Source organism: Onychostruthus taczanowskii, unplaced genomic scaffold (genome assembly GCF_017590055.1).
Source record: "Onychostruthus taczanowskii isolate IOZ18803 unplaced genomic scaffold, ASM1759005v1 scaffold176, whole genome shotgun sequence".
NCBI classification, from domain to species: Eukaryota; Metazoa; Chordata; class Aves; order Passeriformes; family Passeridae; genus Onychostruthus; species Onychostruthus taczanowskii.
Genome location: NW_024498973.1, coordinates 858108 through 879676, shown reverse-complemented (window position 1 = coordinate 879676; position 21569 = coordinate 858108). Strand labels below are relative to the sequence as shown.

The 21569-nt window shown below is 53.0% G+C and overlaps 1 protein-coding gene across 1 annotated transcript; it reads right to left on the bottom strand.

The window, feature by feature from the left end:
* Window positions 1–3224: 3224 nt before the first annotated feature.
* On the bottom strand, window positions 3225–21566 carry LOC121333690 (aryl hydrocarbon receptor-like). The gene is made up of 11 exons (XM_041400265.1): window positions 21510–21566; window positions 21246–21433; window positions 11843–11949; window positions 7796–7885; window positions 6792–6897; window positions 6399–6529; window positions 5589–5791; window positions 5393–5502; window positions 4989–5130; window positions 3914–4654; window positions 3225–3246 (listed from the first exon to the last, which is right to left on the bottom strand). The coding sequence occupies exons 1-11, from the start codon at window positions 21548–21550 to the stop codon at window positions 3225–3227; spliced, it is 1881 nt and encodes a 626-aa protein (XP_041256199.1). The 5' UTR covers window positions 21551–21566.
* Window positions 21567–21569: the final 3 nt, after the last annotated feature.

The window sequence follows — 21569 nt, the reverse complement described above, 5'->3', positions numbered from 1 at the left end:
TTCATCTCAGTTTAAGGCAGGAGCCATCACAGAGGTGGCGTGGGCAAACACCAGGCTGAGCTTCTAGAGAAATATTTACCTTGCTCTCTGCTGTCCTGGGGCCCAGGGAGACATCCTGGCCTCCGGGATGCCAGACGGGGCCTGGTGCTTCCAGCCTCACGGACGCAGCCAGGATCAGATGTCCCCTCTCCCAGCCGGCTGAAGACAGGAGCCCCCTTCTGCTGCAGGCTGTCTCACAGGCCCTCCTCCTGTCCCTCCATCTTACCCTGCTGCAAGGAGCACCACAGCTCTTCCTGCCCTTCCCTGCACGGAGCTGAGCCTGCGGCTACACAAACATTCCCAAACCCAAGCACGCCGTGGGATTCTCGGAGCTGTGCTGTGCAGGGCTAGCACTTCAGTGATCCTTCCAGCTCAGGATATTCTATGATTCTGTATGTCTCCAAACTCTTTCCTCACACCCTCCTTGGCCTCATCCAGCTCTTGGGGATTAATATGCCCCACGGGGCCGTGCTCCCTCCAGATGTGCAAAACAGAGCACAAATGCACAGCTGCCCAACTCCCCGTTCTCAGCACCACGGCTCGGGGCAGGCTGCAGTGCTGGGGTGATGAACAGAGCCACCTCCCTTGCTGCAGAAGGGTTTTTCTTCAGCCAGGCTCCCTGGGCCGGCCTGCTGTGTCAACAATCAATGCCATGAGGCCCAGGGGAAGACAGGCAGCAGCTGCCATGAGGATGGGCATAAATTATGGATGTGCCAGCCTACTTTGGGAGCAGAGAGCCCCTCCCTCGACAGAAATGATGGCTGGTGCTCCACAGGCCTCGCAGACACAGTGCTGAACAAATCCACGCTGTGCTCACTGAAACACAGAGCCCAAGTGACACAGCCAGCATGGCTGCAGTCTTCCTCAGGTCACCTGGGCCCTAGGGAAGCTCATAGTGCTGTGGAGATGCATGGCAAGGAAGAGGAGAAACCCATCAGGGCAGCTGCCCGTGGAATGGTTGCCCACACATCCAGGACCTGGCTCAAGGAGGAAGTGGTCAGCTTGGCAGTGGTCAGTTGTGCTCAGCATCTGGGACTCAGCTGGAAGTCACCAGGCTGCAGCCCCAGGGATGCTCTGGTCCCATGCCTGCATCCCCCTCAGCACAGGTGGTGCTGCCCAGAGCCGACTCCTCTGAAGGAGCAGGGAGGAAAAAGCAGAGCAAGGCACAGAAACCACAAAAGATCAAACGCCCCCAGCATATCTCCATCAAAAATTCAGAAACATTACAAAACTACCTTGTCTGGCTAAGAAAAAGCAGGTGCCAGGCAGAGGTGAGAATGTTGGAAAATTCAGCAATCAGAGCAAAGAAACCTGTTTTTTCTAGTTTCCAGGTTGAAAAACAACAGTGCAGGGGAAAAGAATCAGCTCCTTTGTCTTAAAAGATGTTTTCTATTACATACTAGAAACTACATATAGACACTTTATAAATACACGTACTTTATATTTCAATATATCTACCTGCAACTTTATATACATATATATATATATATGTATATAATATATAAATATTGTGCTTTTATTTTAAATACACTTACCCTGCTCTGTCAGATTTCTCAATCTCTTTCAAACATCCACGGCAGGAGCTAGCAGGTGGACTGTGTGCATCCCAAAGGCTCCAAGTGCTCCTTAGAATCCCTTCAAATCGAACCCATTGTGTCTCAGGTCACCAGTGGCAAGGCCTGAGCTCTGAGGCTGCAGCTAGCAGACCCTGACGTGCCTCGGATTGGGAAGAGACACAACCAGCAAGGGAAACAGCAGGGAGAAGCTCCAAAACCATTTATTGAAGCAAAAGCAATAGGAATTCACATGAATCCAAAGCTGGGCAAGCAGGAGGAAGGATGAGCTTTGTCAGGTTTCTTAAACGGTCACTCTGTTTCTGATCTTTAAGCAACCTTTTTATCCCATTCCACAGGGTGCTGCTTTGGGATGGTAAGAGGTTGTTTTTTCCTTCCACTGGAGCAGCATAAAAATAAATCTGTCAACTCATATTAAATACACACGTATGGCCTGTGGTTTTTTTTTTTTCCTGTGGGAAAATATCACTCTCTCAGTACTTACAATTAAGTAGCATTATACTTATTTTCTTTATCTTATTGAAATTTCTGGTTTTTAACTGAAAACTTTGAGACTTGAAGTCTGAGGGTACCTGAGAGGCCAGCACCCAGAGAAAACCAGCTTGGCAGCCAATCTCAGCATGTCTTGGTACAGTACAGCAAAGCCCAGGGTGTTTGCTACAGGAACTCTAACCTGGACCCCAAACACTGGGAACACCCGGGACACAGGGAAAGCTGGGGTGGAGAAGCACCAGAGCAACACAAGAACACCACACAGGGAACATTTTCCTTATAAAACAGGCAATATCTGTACAACATGGCCACAGCCACAGGTGCCTGGCTGGGATGGCAGGAAATTTAGTACCAGAGGTGAAAACATTTTCTGCATCTTTCTTTAGGAGAGGCTTTCATGAGACTGGTATCCATGCCGGATCATGCACATAAATACAAAGCTTTGGTGAAGCTTTGGTTGCACTCATGGGCTGGGCTGCAACCACAGCTCAGCGGGCTCCAGCGCCCTGGGAAATCTGTCCTCCAGCCCTGCTGCTGACCCTCCCACGCCAGGGACACCAGCACAAAGGGAGCAGGATGGTGGGAAGTCGAGAAAAAAACCCCAGGTGTGCCAGAGCAACCAACATCAATAGTACTGGCAGGATGTGCGCAGCAGTGGGGAAGGTTTGTTATCTGCAGATTGAAGGTAGCTCCTTCTCCAGGGTAAAGTCCTGCTTTGTCCATTCCTGTCTCTCCTAGAGATAGAAGTCCCCCATGGAGGCGTGAAGGGGATCTGGCAGCACTTCTGCCCGGGACTGAGGCTGGCAGGGCAGTGCCAGGCTTCCCCCCAGCACTGGATGGTCTTGGGGCAGTCCCATGGGAGAGCTGGGCAAACCACAGCCGCTGCAGGGCTAGGAGAGAGAGAGAACAGTGGTGAGGTGCTTTGCAGGGCAGATCCCCAGCACAGAAAACACTGAGCCCCAGACTGGAGCAAGGCCCTTACCCTGTGCCTGCCCTCCTGGTGCTGCGCAGAGCCACCTGTCCCATAGGAATTTAGTGTCTCCAGAGGGCTGCTGATGCTCCCAAAGTGCCCTGCAGCTGAGCTGGGGGAAGAGCGTTGGGGCATGGAAAGAACGGGGCTCAATTGCTTTTCAGGAACGAGCTGGTAGAAAGGGGGAAAAAACCTGGGGTATGGAGCCATCTCTTCCCAGGAGTCCCCAGTGCCAGCAGCATCCACACTGCACAATCCATTCAGGTTAAAATGCTGTGGGGGCACGCCAGGCCTGGGGCCCAAGCAGCCCTGGGTCTGGGAGATCACATCACTGCTGAGGCCACGAACGCCAGGCTGAGCTGGAGACCGCAGCAGCGGGCAAACATAGTCCTGCCATGGGCTGGGCTGGGGAGAAGAGCTGGGGCTGTGGCCACATACCCTGTTCACCAGCAAGTGATGGTGCTTGGGCTGGCTCGGTGGTGCCACATGGTCCTGGCACTGGCTGGGCAGGGAGAAGGGCTGGTGGATATCCTCTTGGAGGGGCTGCACGGCTGAGAAGTCTCCCTGCAGTTGCTGGGCCCTGGGTTGCTCCTGTGGGCAGGGATCTCCTGGGGCTGAGCTGGGGGCCCTGTGCCATGGGGTGCCCTGCACTGGCTGGAAGGAGTGGAGCACAGTGTCCTCCCCAGCTGGTCTCCACTGGGAGCCACTGGACAGCTCTTCCTGCTCAGCCAGCCCTGAGAGCAGCCCTGGCACAGCACTGCGGGGCTGCTCCCACAGCAGGATAGGGGGCTGGGCCAGGGCAGCGCTGGGCTGCTCTGCATGCTGTGCCAGGTGGCACCTCGAGTCCTTGCTCTGTGTGTGGCATGGAGCAGTGCCGCCCTGTGGGCTGGGGGCCGTGTCTGGCAGGGGACAGACCTGCTGCCCTCCCTCATGCCCGTCCGCTGGATGGCTGGGGACACAGAGAATCTGGTTGCTGGCCAGGCTGTTGTTCAGGGATGGGGACTGGTCTGGGTCCGTACTGACCATCACCATTTTCTCACCCAGCAGCAGGAGCTCCACGTCCTCAGCATTCAAGCCCAGGCCCTCCAAAGCACTGAAGAGCTCGTTGGAACAGCTCTGGTCACTCTTAATTGAGAGCAAGTCCATGGTGTCCAAGAGAGGGTCGTCCTGCTGCAAATCCAGCAGCTTCTCTTGGAGGCTGCTGCCCCTGGAAGAAGCTGGAGCTGTGTCCATGCTCCAGACATCCCCTCCTGCACCTGGCAAGGACACACCCTCGAGCTGGAAAGTGCTGCTGAAGGAAGGGTTCGGAATGGGAGCTGAGTGGGACGTGTACACCGCCTTGTTCTGCTGCATCACAGCACCCAGCAGAGACCTGGGGTCAATGCCATTCTTCTGGGAGCGCCCTATGTGGCTGCAGGAGGAGGGCCTCTTGGACTTGCTGAGTTTCTCTTTGCTCTGGAAAAGGTCAGGGAAGCCTGGGAGAGGGTGAGTACTTTGGTATAGAAGTGCCTCTCCTGTAGCAAAGGTGAAGGGAAGATGCATGGACCGCTTCCGAAGGTGCTCTCCTCCTTCTTCATCTCTGCAGGGCAGGAAGAGGACACCGTGGCTGAGTCGTGCACAAACCCACCCCAGAAGTGCAATGGGCAATTGTGATCCCTGCAAACCAAAGCCCCTTTGCTACAGCCAGCATGCATACAGCACACACACATAAAAAAACCCCAAACATCTGCAGCATACCCCTGTTGAGGGGTGGCTTTGCAGACGGGGCTGTGGCTGAACAGCACCAAGCACAGAATCCCACAGCTGCTACTTCAAAAGGCAAAAGCAACAACGACAAATCCAACGTGCTGCCCTGCTCAGGGCAGAGCCATGAGAAAAAGCCAGGCTGTGCCCATGGCAGCCCCAGCACGTACACGAGGGGTCTCTGTGTGACCACGATGTACTCGGGCTTGCTGTTCTTGTAGACCAGCCGGGCGTTGGCCTGCACCCACTTCCAGCGGTTGTCCTTGGTCAGCAGCCGGAACACCGTCAGGCCGCTCTCCCCCGTCTTCATCACTGCCGGGAGGAAGCACCAGGGCTGTCACCATGGCACACTGCCCTTTCCAACTGGAAACAGCAGCAGCGTGGCTGGCAGGCACAGGGGACACCATGCAGCTGAACACCCCTCGCTGCATTCCCACCGAGCTCCCTGCAGTGACAGGAGCAGCAGAGCGAAGCATCCTGTGGGGAAAGAGCCACTGGGCTTGACAGAGCAGCCAACAGAGCTGCCCCATCCCAGCCCACTCATCAGCACAATCACCAGGGAGGGGACTCTTACTCCTGACGTGGTTCTCAGCACAGTACAACATGTCAGCAGCATGGACAAACTGGTACCCGGTGCCACACATCCGCAGCTCCGCCTCGGTGTAGCCCAGGACAACCTTCCCCCTGTGAGACACAGAGAGCACACCGAGCTCAGAGGCAAGGCTGGGGTGGGATGTCAGGAATGGAGCACTGAAAGCTCTGCTGCTTACTTGGCATCACACGCCAAGGGGGTGAAGTCCAGCTTGTGCTTGGTCCTGAAGATCATGTTCTTGGTTCGGATCTGCAGGATGGATGGGGGCTGCAGGGGCGTGGAGATGGCAAACAGAGCGAGCTGGGGGGGCAGGACAGAGCCATCTTCAGACCTTTTGCTCTGCCCATGAAGGAATTTCAGCCTGCCTTGAAGGTTCAAAGCCTGGGAAGAGAAGAAAAGCTCAGTGTCATGCAAAAAAGTGAGAAGGAAGAGAGCTGCATGGAAAGGAAAACATCTGTCTACAGAGCTGGTGTGAATAGAATTATCAAATCACAGCGCGGTTTGGGTTTGGAATGACCTTAAGGATCATCTCATTCCAATCCCCCTGCTATGTCGGGGGGACACCTTCCACTACCCTAGGTTTCTCCAAGCCCCAACCAACCTGGCCTTGGACATTTCCAAGGATGGGGCAGCCACAGCTTCCCTGGGCACCCTGTGCTCTCCAGTGCAGAGAAGAGGGGGGATGACCACCAACTACTTGATCTTAAGACATGCTTTTAAACCAAAAAACCAAGCAAAACACAGGGGAGAAAAGCACTCGGTTATTCAAGATTCAGCATTTCTGAGAGGAGAGGAACAAAATTCACAGGAAGAGGCTGTAGATACAGGCCAAACCTATGAAAAACAGGGAAAGTCTCTTGCTGAGACAGGCAAGTGCTGCACATGGCAGAAAGGAGCATGGGATCTTTCCAGGGGGTGGTTTCAGTGGTGGTAATGAGCCTTCTGTGGCGAGCCTGCCCCGCTCCTGCTGTGGAGGATCTGGACTCACCAGGAAGCCAGAGGAATTATCCAGGAGGCAGCGAAAGCGGCACACAAAGCTCCTCTCCAGGAAGGAGGAGTCTTCTGGGGGCAGCTGATCTGGCTTGTAGATGACAGCAGAAGAGCTAAGACTCTTCCCTGCTGGGAAGAGAGGGAACTGAGAGAATCAAGTAAGGATTCACCCCAGCGAGGGTTGCAGGTCCCCAGCACTGGGCACTGCAGCAGTTTGCAGAGCACAGCAAAGGAACTGGGGGGGAAAGCCACAACATTTGAAAGAAGACGTGGCCTGAGCCATATGGGTGCAAGTGCTGAGAGCAAGCTGGGCTCCCAGCATCCCTGGGGAGCCACACACCTGGTGCCACCCAGGATGGCAGCCTGCCTTTACCTGCTGGAAAAGGCTCACCCTCGGCAGTGTGCGGTGGGTCCAGGGCCCAGTGGAGGTTGCGCCTGAACTCCGGCTGGTCCTCAGTGTGGATCAGCTCGAAGACACTCTGGTGCATGACATCTGTCTAGAGGGGACACGCCACCTGTAAGCTCTGCAGCCTGTTCCCAGTGCCAGTTTTCATGTCCCACCTGGGAACAGCCCGTCATGGCCCCAGTTAGTTTTATCTTACCCAGTTTCCCTGGTGCTCAAATGGGTCCCTGGCTAAATGAGGTTGAAAACTTGCCCCCAGAACTGATGTTGGTGGGAACAGACAGCACATCTGGCTTTAAGGGCTCCTTGCCCATGTTGGGCCTGACTTCCTCCCCTGAGAAGCCTAAAGAGCCAATACAGCTTCCCTCTGACAACCCCATAACTCAAAATCCTACTGCTGACTTAAGAAATTAGATGAAAACATGGATTTGGGAACAAAACAGCAGCAAGACCACCCCATCCCTACACTATTCCCAAGAGAACAACGCCTTGGGACTTGCTTCCTGTGCCCAGGTGGACAGGTGCCATCTACTCCAGGTGTTGGGGACAGCCAGCTGTGCGTGGGTGACACCAAACCACAGTAGCTGAAGGACTGCAGGTAAGTCCCACTTCCCTGTAAATATGACCTAGTGTTCTCCAGGTTACCTTGGTGCCCAAAGTGCTGGAGCCTTGCAGGATTTACCAGGATTTGAGTGGGTGTCCCAGGCAAACTGGGCACGGAACCCCAGACATCTCACCATGGCCGTGAACCCTATGAAGGCCCATCAACATGGCTGCTGGGAAGTATTTATGGGCTGGTGAAGTCCCTTATCACCTACCAGTGACCATGTCTGGCAATATGGGGTCCGAATTCCAGAGACCAAGGAAAAGCCCCATACAACTCCCTGAGACCCTGTGATCCCTGCAGAGCCTTCTCCCCGCAGGGAACTTGGGGCTATTCACCACCACCAAGGAAAAATTTGCTCTCCACAGCAAGTCAGAGTCCCACCAACCTGATGAAATCCCAGGTAGTCCTGGATTGTATGCGAGGAGTAAAATATCAGCCCTTCCGATGTCACCACCAGCACGAAGCCATTGAGTGCCTGTAGGAGAGAGCAGATCAGCAGCTACAGGCCACAACTTTTACAGCAGGACACTGGGCACCCAAAGGCTGGCTAGCAGGCAGCTGAGCCACCACAGATGGCCCATCTGAGCTCACACAGCTCCTCCACATAGCTGCCTGGGAATATCCTTATCCAGATTGATGGAAAATTGTGCTTCCATCCTGGGAGCATTCACTCAGACTCAGCTTTGGACATTTATCCTCATCCTGTGCGGGGAGCAGATAAAAGCCTCTGAACTTCTTGCACTATGAAGGCAGACACCATCAGAAACAGGTCCATTCTGGTGGAAATGATCCTTTCCAACAGCCTTGAGGGCCTTGGCAGCCGTGTGTGGCCATCCCAGGTTCCAAAGGAGTGGCCTGGAGAAGGACCATGGAATGCATGGACTGTTCGTGGGCAAGGAAGGTTCTGCCTCTGCTGCCCGTTCCCTTCTCAAGGTGGCCAGTGCTGAAAAGGCCTTAACCAGTGGAAATGGACAAAAGCTAAAGCATAAGGGTTTGAAATTGCAGCAAAAACAATCTGATTTCTGAAAAGCCAGTTTCTTCCAAAGCAGCAGGGAATTCAGGCTGAGTCTGGTGCCTGAACTTGGGGGAAAAAAATGACAAAATCCCTGGGTGACCCCAGAGCACCTTTTCTTTTCTGCCATACATTGCAGAATTATTTAAGCTGGAAAATCCCTCTAAGATCACCACCTCCAAGATCACTTCCTCTGGAACACTATTATATTTTTTTTTCTTGGGCCAGGTCTCATAAGCCTTCAAAAGAAATATAACACACCCAAGGATAGCTCAGCTATTATTTTGGGGGCATAAAATAAGCAGGATGACTTCTGCTGCAGTGTTAGAAACAAAAAGGTTTAATAAAAGGTAAAATAACAAACAGAAAAACTCGAGCCAGGTGCAGAGGTCTGTTCCTGGTAGAAACACCTCACAAAAGCCCCTCTTCTCTTTTGTTCTCTTCTTTTTCTACCTGATGGGTCAGGCAGGACTTTTTGGCTTCTATCCAATTAGATGTCCTCAAGTTTTTGGTGAAGTCCCTGAGATCCTATGAGGTGGCTTTTCACCTAATCGTTGAGAGAAACTTCTGGGCTTCTTTCCTTTTTTGGGAGACAAAGGCTAGTTTTGCCACTCTGTCATCAGGGGGCACATTCCTACAGGACACCACCTGGTTCATGCAGACCCCTTAGGTTGAACGCTGTGCTCTGTTTTCACAAAACAAATACCCAAAGCTGCTGTGCCTGTGTGGATTTGAAGCCCCAAGCCCTCCCCACAGAGAAGGGCAAATGCAGCCATCAATCTGAAGTTTCCATTGCATTTTTAATGTTACACACTTGGACAGTGTTACACACTTCACAGTTTACTGGCCCTTCCATCCACTCCTCAAGCTTCAGGACTGCAAAGCTGATATTCAAGGGAGCACTGGGCTTCCTGGCAGGAATAGGCTGAGCTGATCAGAGCCTCTGTCTTACTCAAGAGGGGTTCATTGCTACTGGTTTCATAAATTTGGGAAGTAATTTGGGTGTTTTCCCTGAGCCAAAAACCTCACAGCTGGCAGGACAGGACACATGGGAAGGGACCAGGGTGCTTGTTGACAGTGTCCTTTACACCTGCAGAAGACTAGAAGGGGCAGAGAAGCTTCCCTACCAGTTCAGGAGTGCAGCTCCTTTGCAGGAGCTCTGGCTTTCCATCCCTGCTCTCTGGCAGCAGGTAGAACACTGCTGACACAGGCACTGACAGAATCCAGGGAAGCGCCCTCAAGTGCCACAGGCACAGCACCAACACTTGCAAGCCTCTGTGGCACAGAGCCCAGGGCATTGGGACCCTGTCATCCCCCTGCCAGGGCTGAGAGTAGCCCCACAGCAGTACCCCCTGAGCCCAGCTGGCAGACATCACTCTGTAGCTCAGTGTCCCCAGCTCTGAAAATCCCAAGTCCCCCAGCAGACACCTTGGTGCCCATGGTGCTGCCCAAGAGCAAAGGCAGTGAAACCCCATGACAATCACTGGTTTATCTTCCCAGAAACTGAAGAGCTTTCACTGCCTTGACACCACCATGTAGCCACTCCTCCCTAAAGGGAACAGATCCTCCAAGGGACACTCTGGCAGCACGAAGCAGGACCTCTCTGGAAGGCAGGGCTCCTGCAGTTTGGGCCCCGTGGCTTTTCAGAGCCAAAGCCATCCCGTACCACTAACCTGGCAGGGCAGCCACAGTAGCCAGCCCTGGCCTGCTTCCCGCACTTCATAATGTACAGACATCAGCGGTAATTAGGGCCTGGCATGTAGTCCCAGCCAAGTCCAGTTATTGTTGCTGCCAACTCCTGTTTCATTGTCCAGGTCAGAGTTTCTCCCCCCTCTCCTTCCCTTTATTCCAAGCACAAATGCTCTCTCTATTTACTGGGGTTGATCTCAGTGTGTGGGAATCTGCTGCAGAGGTTAATTAGTGCTGCCAATTGCACTTTAACCCTTTGAGCAGCTTCAGAGGAAGAGAGGGGAAGAATCAGAGCAGACCAAGAAACAAAAGAAGTTTGGCCATCAGAGGTGACAGACTAGGTCGAAGTATGTTTGTAAATACGGCGGAATGTTTCCTTGGGGCGGGCAGGGAGGTACAGAGACACATTCTAAGCTCCTGCCACATCCAGGGTCACACAGATAGACCCTGAGAGAGCTGAACCAGCTTTTCAGACCCAGTCTGGTACCTCTAAAAGGATGGTACCCAACTGTGGGAGGAGCTGATGAGCAGGACATGAACCCCCAGCAAGCCCTGCTACCCGTTTTGTTATATCCTGAGGGAAAACCCTCAGGTTTCTGGTTATTAACCAGGCTGGCTTTAGCACTTCTCCCACCAGACACAGATCCTCAGAGATCCTCAAGCTCTCAGGCAGGACAGTAACTACACTTTGTGCTGAGTGAGTGCTTGAACGGGAGCTGGAGCTGCCCAGCATGCTCAGCCAGTGCTGGAGAACAGCCAGGCAGGCAGGGGACAGTGCCACCGCCTGTGCCCAGGTGCTAGGCAGGGGACAGTGAACGGGAGCTGGAGCTGCCCAGCATGCTCAGCCAGTGCTGGAGAACAGCCAGGCAGGCAGGGGACAGTGCCACCGCCTGTGCCCAGGTGCTAGGCAGGGGACAGTGCCACCGCCTGTGCCCAGGTGCTAGGCAGGGGACAGTGCCACCGCCTGTGCCCAGGTGCTAGGCAGGGGATGGCAGACCTGTGTCCTTGCAGGACCTCGTGCTGCCAGTGCATGACCTCTTCCCATTCTCTGCGCACAGTTTGGGGACAGAAGGTGACCTTCTGGCACCTCTGAACAAACCATGGCAGCTGCAGCACCACCAGCCTTGCCTCCAGCCTCATCAAAGACCACTAGGGAAAACCAGAGCTCCTGGGACATACCCGCCTACCCTGTGTTTAAGGGATGAGCACATGGCCCATCAGCACCTATCTGTGCACTCAGCATCACACATCACCTCCTCAAAATCAGGGGAGACTCCCACGATGTTTTGTTCCCTGTTTACAGCAGTGTTTGGACAAAAGCCTCGAGTCAGGATCAGTCTGCCCACATTGAAAACTGCACTCAATCACTTTGCTCAGTTTGGTTCTCACGTTACACCTTTGGAACACTTAGACATGAGGGCAGAGAAGCAGGAAAGATCAATCACCATGTTCAGAAATCCAGCAAGATGTTCCTTACATAGGGACTATTTAAAAATGGAAACTTTTTCCAGGAATAATGGGAAACGCAGGGAAGGAGCAACAGTTTCTTCCCTAGGGACCTTTGGAAGTCATAAACTTCTGCCCAGTGAGAAGCTCAGTGAGCTACACCACACGAAATCACAAATCACCTGCCTTGAGTGAAAGAGCAGCCTGGTTTTGGAGCACAACTCAAAGGTGTTGGAAGAGGGACAAGAGGAAGATCCAGTGAAGGCATTTGTGAGGAGCACTAACCTGTAGGAGCAGCTCACCCTCTGGAACAGTTGCTGAGCCCAAAGCTGGTCCAGTGCCACAGGCTCCGTCCTTCTGGGCTTCTTTGGCACCAGGATTCTTCAGAGCAACTACACCAAGAAAAGGGAAGGGACATCAGTGCTGCAGGAAGACACTGCCACAGCTGGAATGCTGCAAGCTGAAGAGGGCAGGGGAAAGCCACCATACAGTCACATCCCTTTGCTTCACCCCTCACAAGAGTTGATTTTAACAGGATGTTTCCCCACCCCTCAACTGTTTCAGTCTGGGCTTTTTTTCCCCCCACTCCTTCTGCCCCGCTTTAACAACCTATAAGTAAAAAGCAGTTAAAGCCAGGGATTCTTAAAGCAGGTAGGCATTAGAATCATATAATTATGGAATCACTGAAGTTGGGGAAAGGTCATAGAGCCCAACCATGCCCCAGCACTGCCAAGACCACCACTGAACCATGTCCCTAAGTGTGACATAAATGGGTCTTCTGAACACCTCCCAGGACAGTGCATCCATCACTGCCCTGGGTAGCCTGGTTTAATGCCTGACTTCTTTTGTGAGGAAATTTTCCCCAACACCCAAACTAAACCTGCCCTGGCACAGCTTGAGTCCATTTCCTCTTGTCCTGTTCCTTGGTCCTGGGAAGCAGAGCCCAGCCCTCACCCGTCAGGGAGTTGTGGAGAACAAGATGGTCCCTTCTGAGCCTCCTTTTCTCCAGGCTGACTCCCTTTCCCAGCTCCCTGAGCTGTTCCTCATCAGATTTGTGCTCCAGAACTTCCCCAGCTCTGCTCCCTTCACTGGACATGCTCCAGCCCTTCAATGTCTTTCATATTGTGAGGGGCCAAAATTGAACACAGGATTCAAGATGCGGCCCCAGGAATGCCCAGCACAGGGGACAGTCACTGCTCTGGCCTTGTGGCCATACCATGGCCTTCCTGACCACCTGGGCACACGCTGGCAACACCAGCAGAAGTCTGCCCTACACAGGAGGCATTGCAGGGAATCCCAGGACCAGGAATGTGCCATTTTGAAGGACACGGTCAATGTTTCGTTACAGTTCAGCAACGCAGTGGGTTTACTCAAGCAAATTAAGGCAAGCCACAGCTCACAGTGATAGAAAAACACAGAAAGCACACGGATCCAGACACAGACACCCGAGATCTAATAGTGGTCCATGCACAATCCACATGCATGAGGGACTCTGTCACTCAGCTGAACTGAAGGATGTGTCTGTAAATTTTGTCCTGTACTCCCCAAGAGAATGATTCCTGGGGACATTTTGGTGTGGATAAAAATTAAAGGGTGAGGTGACAATAAGCCTGTGCATGACAGGCCCGTCCAGAGGCCAGAGGAGCTCGCAGGAAATCTGAGAAGCCTCTTGCCAGCACCACAAGGACAGAGGACAGCATTTGGCCACTGGTAAACCTGCTGCTCCCACTGGGATCTGAGAGGAAAGGTGTGAAACATTAGCTGCAGCACCACTGTGGCCTGCCAGCTCACAGAGGGAGCAAGAGCTCTCTTGGATCTGCCTTTGCCAGCTCCTGGACAGCAGGAGGGCTGCCAAGCTCAGAGGTGATGGGAGCAACAAGTGGACTCTGGAAGCAACTGGACAGCAAGTCAGGAGGTAACATCCACCAGCACATAAACAAAGCCAGGCTCTGTGACAGGCTCTGCTCTCTCTGTGCTTTGCTAAAGAGCTGCTGAAACTCAGCTCCTCCACCTCCATCTACACGGGGCTAATCCTGAAGGATCTCAGATGCTGCAAAAGGCAGATGTTCCAGAGTCAGGCTTTGGGGACAAAGTTCTTCCACTGGGCACAGGACCATCCCAAAGATGGGCTCTGCTCCATAACCAAAGGCAAAGCACAGCCCAGTTCTAATATTTACAGAAAAGCACCTGATACAGCAGCAATCCCGCTGCTTCTGGGAGCTCTGAAGAATTCCCCAAGCTCAGCCTGCCCAGACTATTTCAGGAGCTGGCCAGGGATGGGCTGACACCAGGACTGAGGTTACAGCACGTGTTTGTACAACCGTGGGTCAGGCCCGAGCCGGCTGGGGTGGACACACACAGGCTGCTGTGTCCTCACCCCTTCCCACCCCGGCCCCCTGTCCAGACTGGAGTCCGCATAAAATCTCAGGGAGGGACAGGCCTTGGGGCAGAACAGCACGAGAGAGGCCACAACACCCAGGCAGGATCCCGCGGCGTGGATGGAGCAGGTTTGTGCCACGGCCTTTCAGCAACTTGCTTTTCTGATCGCTGGGAGCAAAATGTGGGAGCCATGAATTATTAAAGGACTCCACTCCTCCTCCGTGAGCTCCCAGCCTGCTGCGCTGGAGGTGAGAGAGAGATAAAAATAAACCTGGCTGACAAGAGAGCAGCTAAAGGTGCTGCCCTCTGCTCAGGGCTCTGGTTTAATGGTTTGATATTGTCCCTGCAAAAGGAAATCTTGATCCCAACCTCTGCCTAAAAACAGGCTTTAGTATCAGCATCTGGCTGTGGGCCAGAGGAAACACAACAACAGCAGAGGACAGCCCGCTGTCCTCCATGAGGATGTCTACCACCAAACAGGATCCAACCACCAGGGTGTGAGGGATCAATCAGAATTCCAATGGAGGCTCCCCCATGAGCTTCACCAAACAGTGCCTTTCCCACCCGAGCCACCCAAGGATCCCCGAAGAGGACGGGCTCTTGGCTGTGGCCACACCAGGCTGGCATCCAGCCTGGTGTCCCCCGGCTTTGTGTGTCCATAAATAGCCCAGTGCAGCCCCTGGGGTCAGCAATTCAGCAGAACTGTCACAGCACATCAGGCTGACGGAGCAGAAGGAGCCGGGGAACCGCCACATCCTCTCTGCTGCGTGCATCCCGCCTGGAGCTGGGCACCGGGAAAGGCGGGATACACCCCGGGCACAGCGCACTCCTTCACCCAGGTGCAGCCTTTGCCCTCGCTGCACAACTGGGGACAGGCACTTGCAGGAAAAAAAAGAGGAGAATAAAAAGGTGAGGAGTGGCTTTTCCTGGGCTCGCTCCCTCTGGCCACCAGTGTCACCTTTGTTGCTGGAGGGGAGAAAGGTGACAAGCTGGTCACCTGAAAGCAGCGATGCTTGCACAACTTTCATGCTATTTCTTCCAAGAAACAGCTCCTGCCAGGCCCTGCAGGCTATTTGGCCACAAAAAGCCTTTTAGCTGAGAGGAGGAAAATCTCTCCCATCTCTGGGGAACAAGCTCCCTGCCCACACCTGCCTCTCCACAGGAGGATGATGCTCCCTGCCCGTGGTCATCCTCAGCAGCTCCTCGTGCTGGCACCAGGAGGGGCCAGGGGTGGGTTTCCTCCCTCCATTTCTGGGTGCTTCCCAGCCTGAGAATCTGTTTCATGTGGTGCTGCAGGGACACCTTGCTGCCCACCAAGTTTGCCAGTGAACTCCTGAACCCGCCAGGGCTTTGCAGACCTGGGAAATCTCTGCAGCACCAAGCAGGAATTAACATTTTTGAGAGGATATCTCCCAGGCCCCTTCCCTGCACACAGCAAAAGCTCCTGGTGGCAGCAGGGTTTCCATCAGCCATTGACTCCAAAGGAGAAAAATTAAACAACTGAATCCCAAACCTGCTCCAGGTGTTGATGAAGGAGAAGGAAACCAAGCTGCTTCCTGACTCTTCAAGAGCTGCAGGAGAGGGCTGGGCCACCTGTATGGCCACTGTCAGTCTGAGCAGGTTGTGGAGAGGGAACAGAGAAAGATTTTGGTAATGGCGCTCCCTACAAGCCTCCTGCCAGACTCCCCAGCATGCACAAGCCACTCTGGGGGAAGGATTGATGGATTTCTTACCAAAACTGCCTTTTATCCATCTCTCTCTTTCCACCACTTGTGCCAATCCCCTGAAGAAGTGGTCTTACCTCAGAGAGACTGGTAAATTCTCTACTCCCACAAATGGATCTCCAGATCTCCCTTTCCCATCCACTTCTCCAGCTTCTCCTTGCTCATGGGCAGAGGGGCCTGCAGGTCAGTACACCCTCCTCACATCAAATAGCCCCTCAACATTGCTTTTTCCTACATTTTGTTGTTAGTAAGAGAGAAAATGTTGGAAATTTAGAAAACATCATATAAATGGTGAGGGAAGTGGCCACAGGTTTGCTGACACCAGGCTACAGAGTCATCTTTTCCCTGCCTTGCTGAACCATCAGTTGGGTTCTCATGAGCACTGTTCAAAGCCCATATGCCAGCCACTGGCAAATACTTCCTGACTTGCCATTTGTTAATTCATAATGGACACCAAGGTTTCACTTACTTTACTTGCCACAGCTCCCTGTTGGCAAAAATTTCATTAAACAGATGCATTATTTATCCCTGCCAGAATGGTGTGGATGCTCTGCTTTCCAAGAACACTTGTGGTTAATAATGGATAGCCTCTTAAAAGATCTCACTGCACTTTTAGAAGTAAGAAGGCCTTGACTACATGTAGCTTTTGGTTGTGTCACTTGGGTCTCAAAGGGAGAAGCACGTGCAGTAGTTTGAACAAGGACAAAGATTACAAGGACCTGCCAGATTTTCCTTCTTCTGCAGCATCACCAACTGTTTGAACCCTCCCTCTCCCAGTGCTCCTCCCTCAGGAGCTTTAGTGTCCATCATAGAACGGTTTGGGTTGGAAAGGACTTCAAACACCACCCCTGGTTCCACTCCCCCACTGTGGACAGGGACACCTTCCACTAGAGCAGGAAGGATCATCCCAGCCCAAAGCCTCAGCCTGGAGTTTCTTCCCAGTCCTGCTCTCCTGCCTGCCTTTGCAGTAGCCCTGAGACAGCCCAGCTGCTCATAGGCAGCAGAGCAGGCAGCCCCCAGGAGCCCACTGTGAGCCCCAGGGAGCTCCAACAGCTCCCACCAGCTGCTTTCCTGAGAGTCAGGGAAAAACACTTGGCAAGGAAAGCACACAGCAGGAAAACTGTCTACCTAAGGAAGTTACAAGAATTCCCCATCTTAAATTGCTTCTCCAAGGTCACCTCATTACCCAGGCAATTAAGAGAGCACAGCGATCACAGGACCAGGCTTTGTTTTTCTTAAACCAGCCCTTCACTGCTGCAGCTCTCTGCTGTGCTTGACAAACAGCTCAGGAGGAGGGAAAGCACACGAGTGAAGGGACGACCAGCGTTAGTCCCACACACCCCATCTCAAGCCCTCATCCCTAAGGAGAGGTTTCAGGGGCACAGTCATATAGCCTATAATAATAATTAAAAGCACTTTTCCAGTGACTGCAGCTCAGGCACTTTTTGGGCCACCACAGCTCCAGCAATAACAATCTGGGTTCATATCATAGTTCAAAGGGTGAGGCTCAGCCTGGAGGCTGCGTATTGATCCTACAGCAGCCACCAACGATTTTAAGAGGACTTTGGGAAAATCCCTAAGCCCTCGACATCCACAAGAGCATTGTCTTTTAAAGATACATGGGAGAGAAAAACTGCTTAGGTTTTGGACACATGACCTTATGCTTCTGCATGGAAGAGACTCATGCAGAGCTCAAACCCACACAGAGCCCAGAACAACTCTCTGACCCACAATCACAGACTGTGCAGCCAACAAGCCAAAACTTTCTAAAGCCACAACACATGCCAGGGTGTTTCCCCCTCTCCTCCCAGCCAGTGATGGACCTGAGCTGCCCAGAGAGCCAGGCAGGATGCTGCACACAGGCAGAGGATTCCCACTCCAAGGCAGGGTTAGCCCATGCTATGAGGTTCAAACATGCAGCTCCTGGCACCACGGGCTGACTTCTTCCTACAGCCCATAAACCCTAGACTTGATTCAGAGCATCAAGAGAAATCCCACAGATGAATCACTTCACATCAGGCACAGATGTGTGACAGGCATAGGGCACCCTGGGGACACCCAGGGGCAAGTGAGTGCCCAGCAGGGGCTATACTCACACACCAGAAGGGCCAGTCTTGCTACAGAATGGGAAGCACAGCTCGGATGACCTTCCCAGCACTCTGCAGGAACAAACTGTGAGAGACGCTTCTCTAAAGTGAGCCCTGGACCACTGTGACATCTGCCAGTTGGCCTCCCACCAGGAGTTTAAGTGGCCCAAGATACAGATGGCACCTGACAGACACATGACAAGGTGCCTTTGAGGCATCTTCTTTTTTTGTAAGAAATCCTCTCACAGAGCAAGACACCAACCTTCCCCTGGAGCATCCTTCCTTCTCTCCTCCTTTCCAGTGGGTGAAGGAGGTGGAAGAGACAGGGACCCCTCCTCCCCTCCCAGCAGGGTTTGCTGGGCCCTTGCTCCAAGAGGCAGAACAGGGAGGGATTACAGGGGAGCGGCCTGGCCAGGCACCACCGGGATAAGCTGCTGGCACACAGCTGGTGTGACATGCTGTGCACCCCCTGGAGTGGGCAGCAGCACACGGGCTAGGGGACAGGGAGGTGCCCTGCAGCACAGTCCCACCTCTACCAAACCCCGCGAGCTGAAATAGCCTCCAGCAGAGCAGGGAGGAAGGTCAAGGTAGTGAAAGAGAATTCAAAATACTTGTTCACCAAGGCAGACAAGAAACAAGGCGTTTGGGAGCACTGCTGTAGGGGAAGAAACCTGGATGGGAAAGGAGGACGTACAAGCCTTTAAATCAGCTGGCACTGATGTTTGGATAGGACCCTCAGCTTGGAAGCAACCTCTGCTTCTTTCGGCCCTTCTGGTCCAGGTGTTGGGTTCTGGTCAGTGCTGCTTCTCCAGCAGGATGGATGTCAGATGGGCTGGATATCCTGCTCCCTGGTGTCCTGGCAGGACACCTCTTCCAATGTCTCCATCCCTCCTGTGATCCTGCTCCCCTCCCAAGCTCACCTCTTCCATAGCAAGGAAGCACTTGTGCGAGCCTGGGATTGCAAAGTCAGGCAATGGGGGAAGGGAAAGGCACCTGGGAATCTCACAGAGGACAGCGGTGCTGCCCCATCGCGAAGGGAGCCTGTTCCACCTGCCATGGATGAGGAGGAGACCTTGGCTGAGACCCCTCCTCCGCCAGAGCCACCAAACACAGCTGTCACTCAGCTGCTTCCTACTTTGTTAAACTGGAGAGATTTAAGTGGAAAAGATTGAGTGGAATCAGCCTGCAAACACACACAGGATACCCTTGTGCGTTGCTCTTGCAATGCTGCTTGCAGAAAGGCAGCACCAGGCTGGCAGCAGAGCCGCCAACACCGCACATCAGCCCGAGGAACGGTTTGCTTGGATAAATAACCCTGCTCAGCAAAGGCAGCGTTTGATGATCGCTAAACCGCTCCAGAGATTAAACAACACTGAGCAGCCTTAAATCCTCCCAATTCCTGTCACTGAACTGCAGCCCTTGAGTGGTGCCCCCACGAAGGCAGCAGGGACAGCTTCCCTTTGGGCTACATAAAGAATAAAAACGCTCACGTCCTCAGGAAAAACACATCCTTATAAAAACCAAAGGCCTTTAAGCCCATACAAGCTTCCCCGCATATCAGCTATGCATAAATCGAGATCGCAAAGTAACGTTATGTGTTGTTAATTATTAAACCGATTAATAATTAATAAATCAATAATTATTTATTTATTCCGGCTGGCATAAACCTCCCGGGTGAATTGCTGTCAGCGATCATGGGCAACACCTGAGACCTGCTCCAGCTGTTTCGCCTCACAATCCACGGCAGCACTTCCCAGATTTTGTCCTTGCTTTCCCAAAATCATCTCACAGGGAGCACGCAAGGAGGGTGGATAGATTAAATAAAGTCACTTAAAATCAATTGTTTTGTGGATAAGTTTGCCCAGAGTTCCATTTAAAGATTCTTTTTACATCGGTATTAAGCATCACGAAGGACTCAGCTCGGTCTGCAATCCCTACTTGCATCTGAAAGGCTGCAGCTGTCCTTCTTCCTGCCATACCTGCCTCAAAGCCATCCCACAGCTTCGGACAAACTGGAAATCGGTGTCATGGAATTAAACCAGATGGAATGACAGCGGGGGGGAAAAAAGGACCCAAAACAAATGAGACAATCTCAGAACAGTAAATTCCCTGATGAGGCAAGGCAAACAAATCTCCCAGGCCATTCCTTTCCCAGCTCACCCACTTGCCAGTCCTTTAAGCAGGGTTAAAAGAGAGTGGAAAAGGGAAGGAAGCACTGAATATATTCAATGAGAAATTGTGGTGACTCTGTGGCTTGAAAACGCAGCATTTTCGAGCCACTGCTACCCCATCAGGAAAATCCAGGGATACCTCAATGCCCTCCTGAGGGTTCCTCTTAATTACAGTTACACAGCAGTGGAACGGTTCCCGAAAATAAAAGATTCCCAAAAAGAAAAGGCTTCCAGATCAACTGTAAGCACATCATGGGGGATTACTGCTCACTGCCAGCACCGCGAGCCGAGAGAGGGGAAAAATGTCACTTCCACGAGGAAACTCCCCAGCCGGGACGCTCAAAGCTCTGCCTCAACCCTCCCGCATAAAGCAGAATTTTTTGTCCCAGGAGAACCCACAAACAATTAACCTCACCCTCCGGATCCCTCTGATCCCAGTGCCGAACGCAGCCCCAGCCGGGCAGCTGGAGACGGCAGAGCAATGAAATGTGGGCTAGAAAAGGGGAAAAAGCAACTCCAGGGGAAAGCAACCAAAATTCTGAGGGGTAAAAAGATGAAATTCTAGGACAGGTAAGGAACAAAATATTCGGGGGGAGGGAAAACAAAATTACAACAGGACACGGCAAAATTCCAGAGGCGTAAAGACATGAACAACACAAAATTCGAGGGAGTGAAAAGCACCAGAATTTGAAGGGGAAAAAATAAACTAGGGTGGGAGAGACCCCAAAAGCCAAGGGGGGCGGGGAGGGGAAAAACCAAACCTAAAATTCGAGGGGAAAAAACCCCGAACCCAGCAGCAAGATTGCAGGGGGAGAGGGAAATCCCACAAAATTCGAGGCGAAATGAGGGAATCAATTTCAAGGGGAAACAAAAAAACCCCAAGCAAAAAAAATTTGACGCCGCCAGACAGACAGACATTCGAGGGCGGAAAACCCACACAATTCAAGTGGGGGAAACCCGTCAGAATTCAAGGAGGGAAAAAAAAAATCCCACAAAATTGGAGGCGGGATCGACACGAAACTCCTGAAAGGGCGCAGGAAACCCCAAAAATTCTAGGGGTGAAAAGAAACCACGATTCTGGGAGGGAAAGGAAACAAGTTTTTGGTGAGGGAAACCCCACGAAACTTTAGGGTAAAAAACCCCACACCGGTAGAAACTCTAAGTGAAAAATACTCTGTGGAGGAAAACAAGAAGAATTTTGGAGAGACGGGGGGAAAGGAACTGCAACAACATCCCGGCAGGGGTAACACAGCGGTGAGGGAGGAGGGGGACAGCACAGAGTTCCAGGCAGGAAAGACGAGCTGGGAACGCGCCCACCGTCCCTTACCGCCGAAGAAGCTCCTGGCGCGCAGGAAGCCGGCGCTGAGGCGGAGCACCGAGAGCTTGTCCAGCCCGGCCACCACGTCGGGCGGGAAGGGCAGCAGCCCCGCCAGCCGCTCCAGCTCCCGGTTCAGCCGCTCCCGGTGCCGCTTGGACGGGTTGGAGCCGCCGCCTTCGGCCGGGCCCGGCCGCGTCCTGCCGGGCACAGCCGCGTTACCGGGGAAGGAGGACACCCCTCAGCCCTTCCCCGGCCCCTTCTGCCCTCACTCACGCCCGCGGCACCGGCTTCCTCCGCCTGCGCCCCGCGTACATGGCCGGGCTGGCAGCGCCC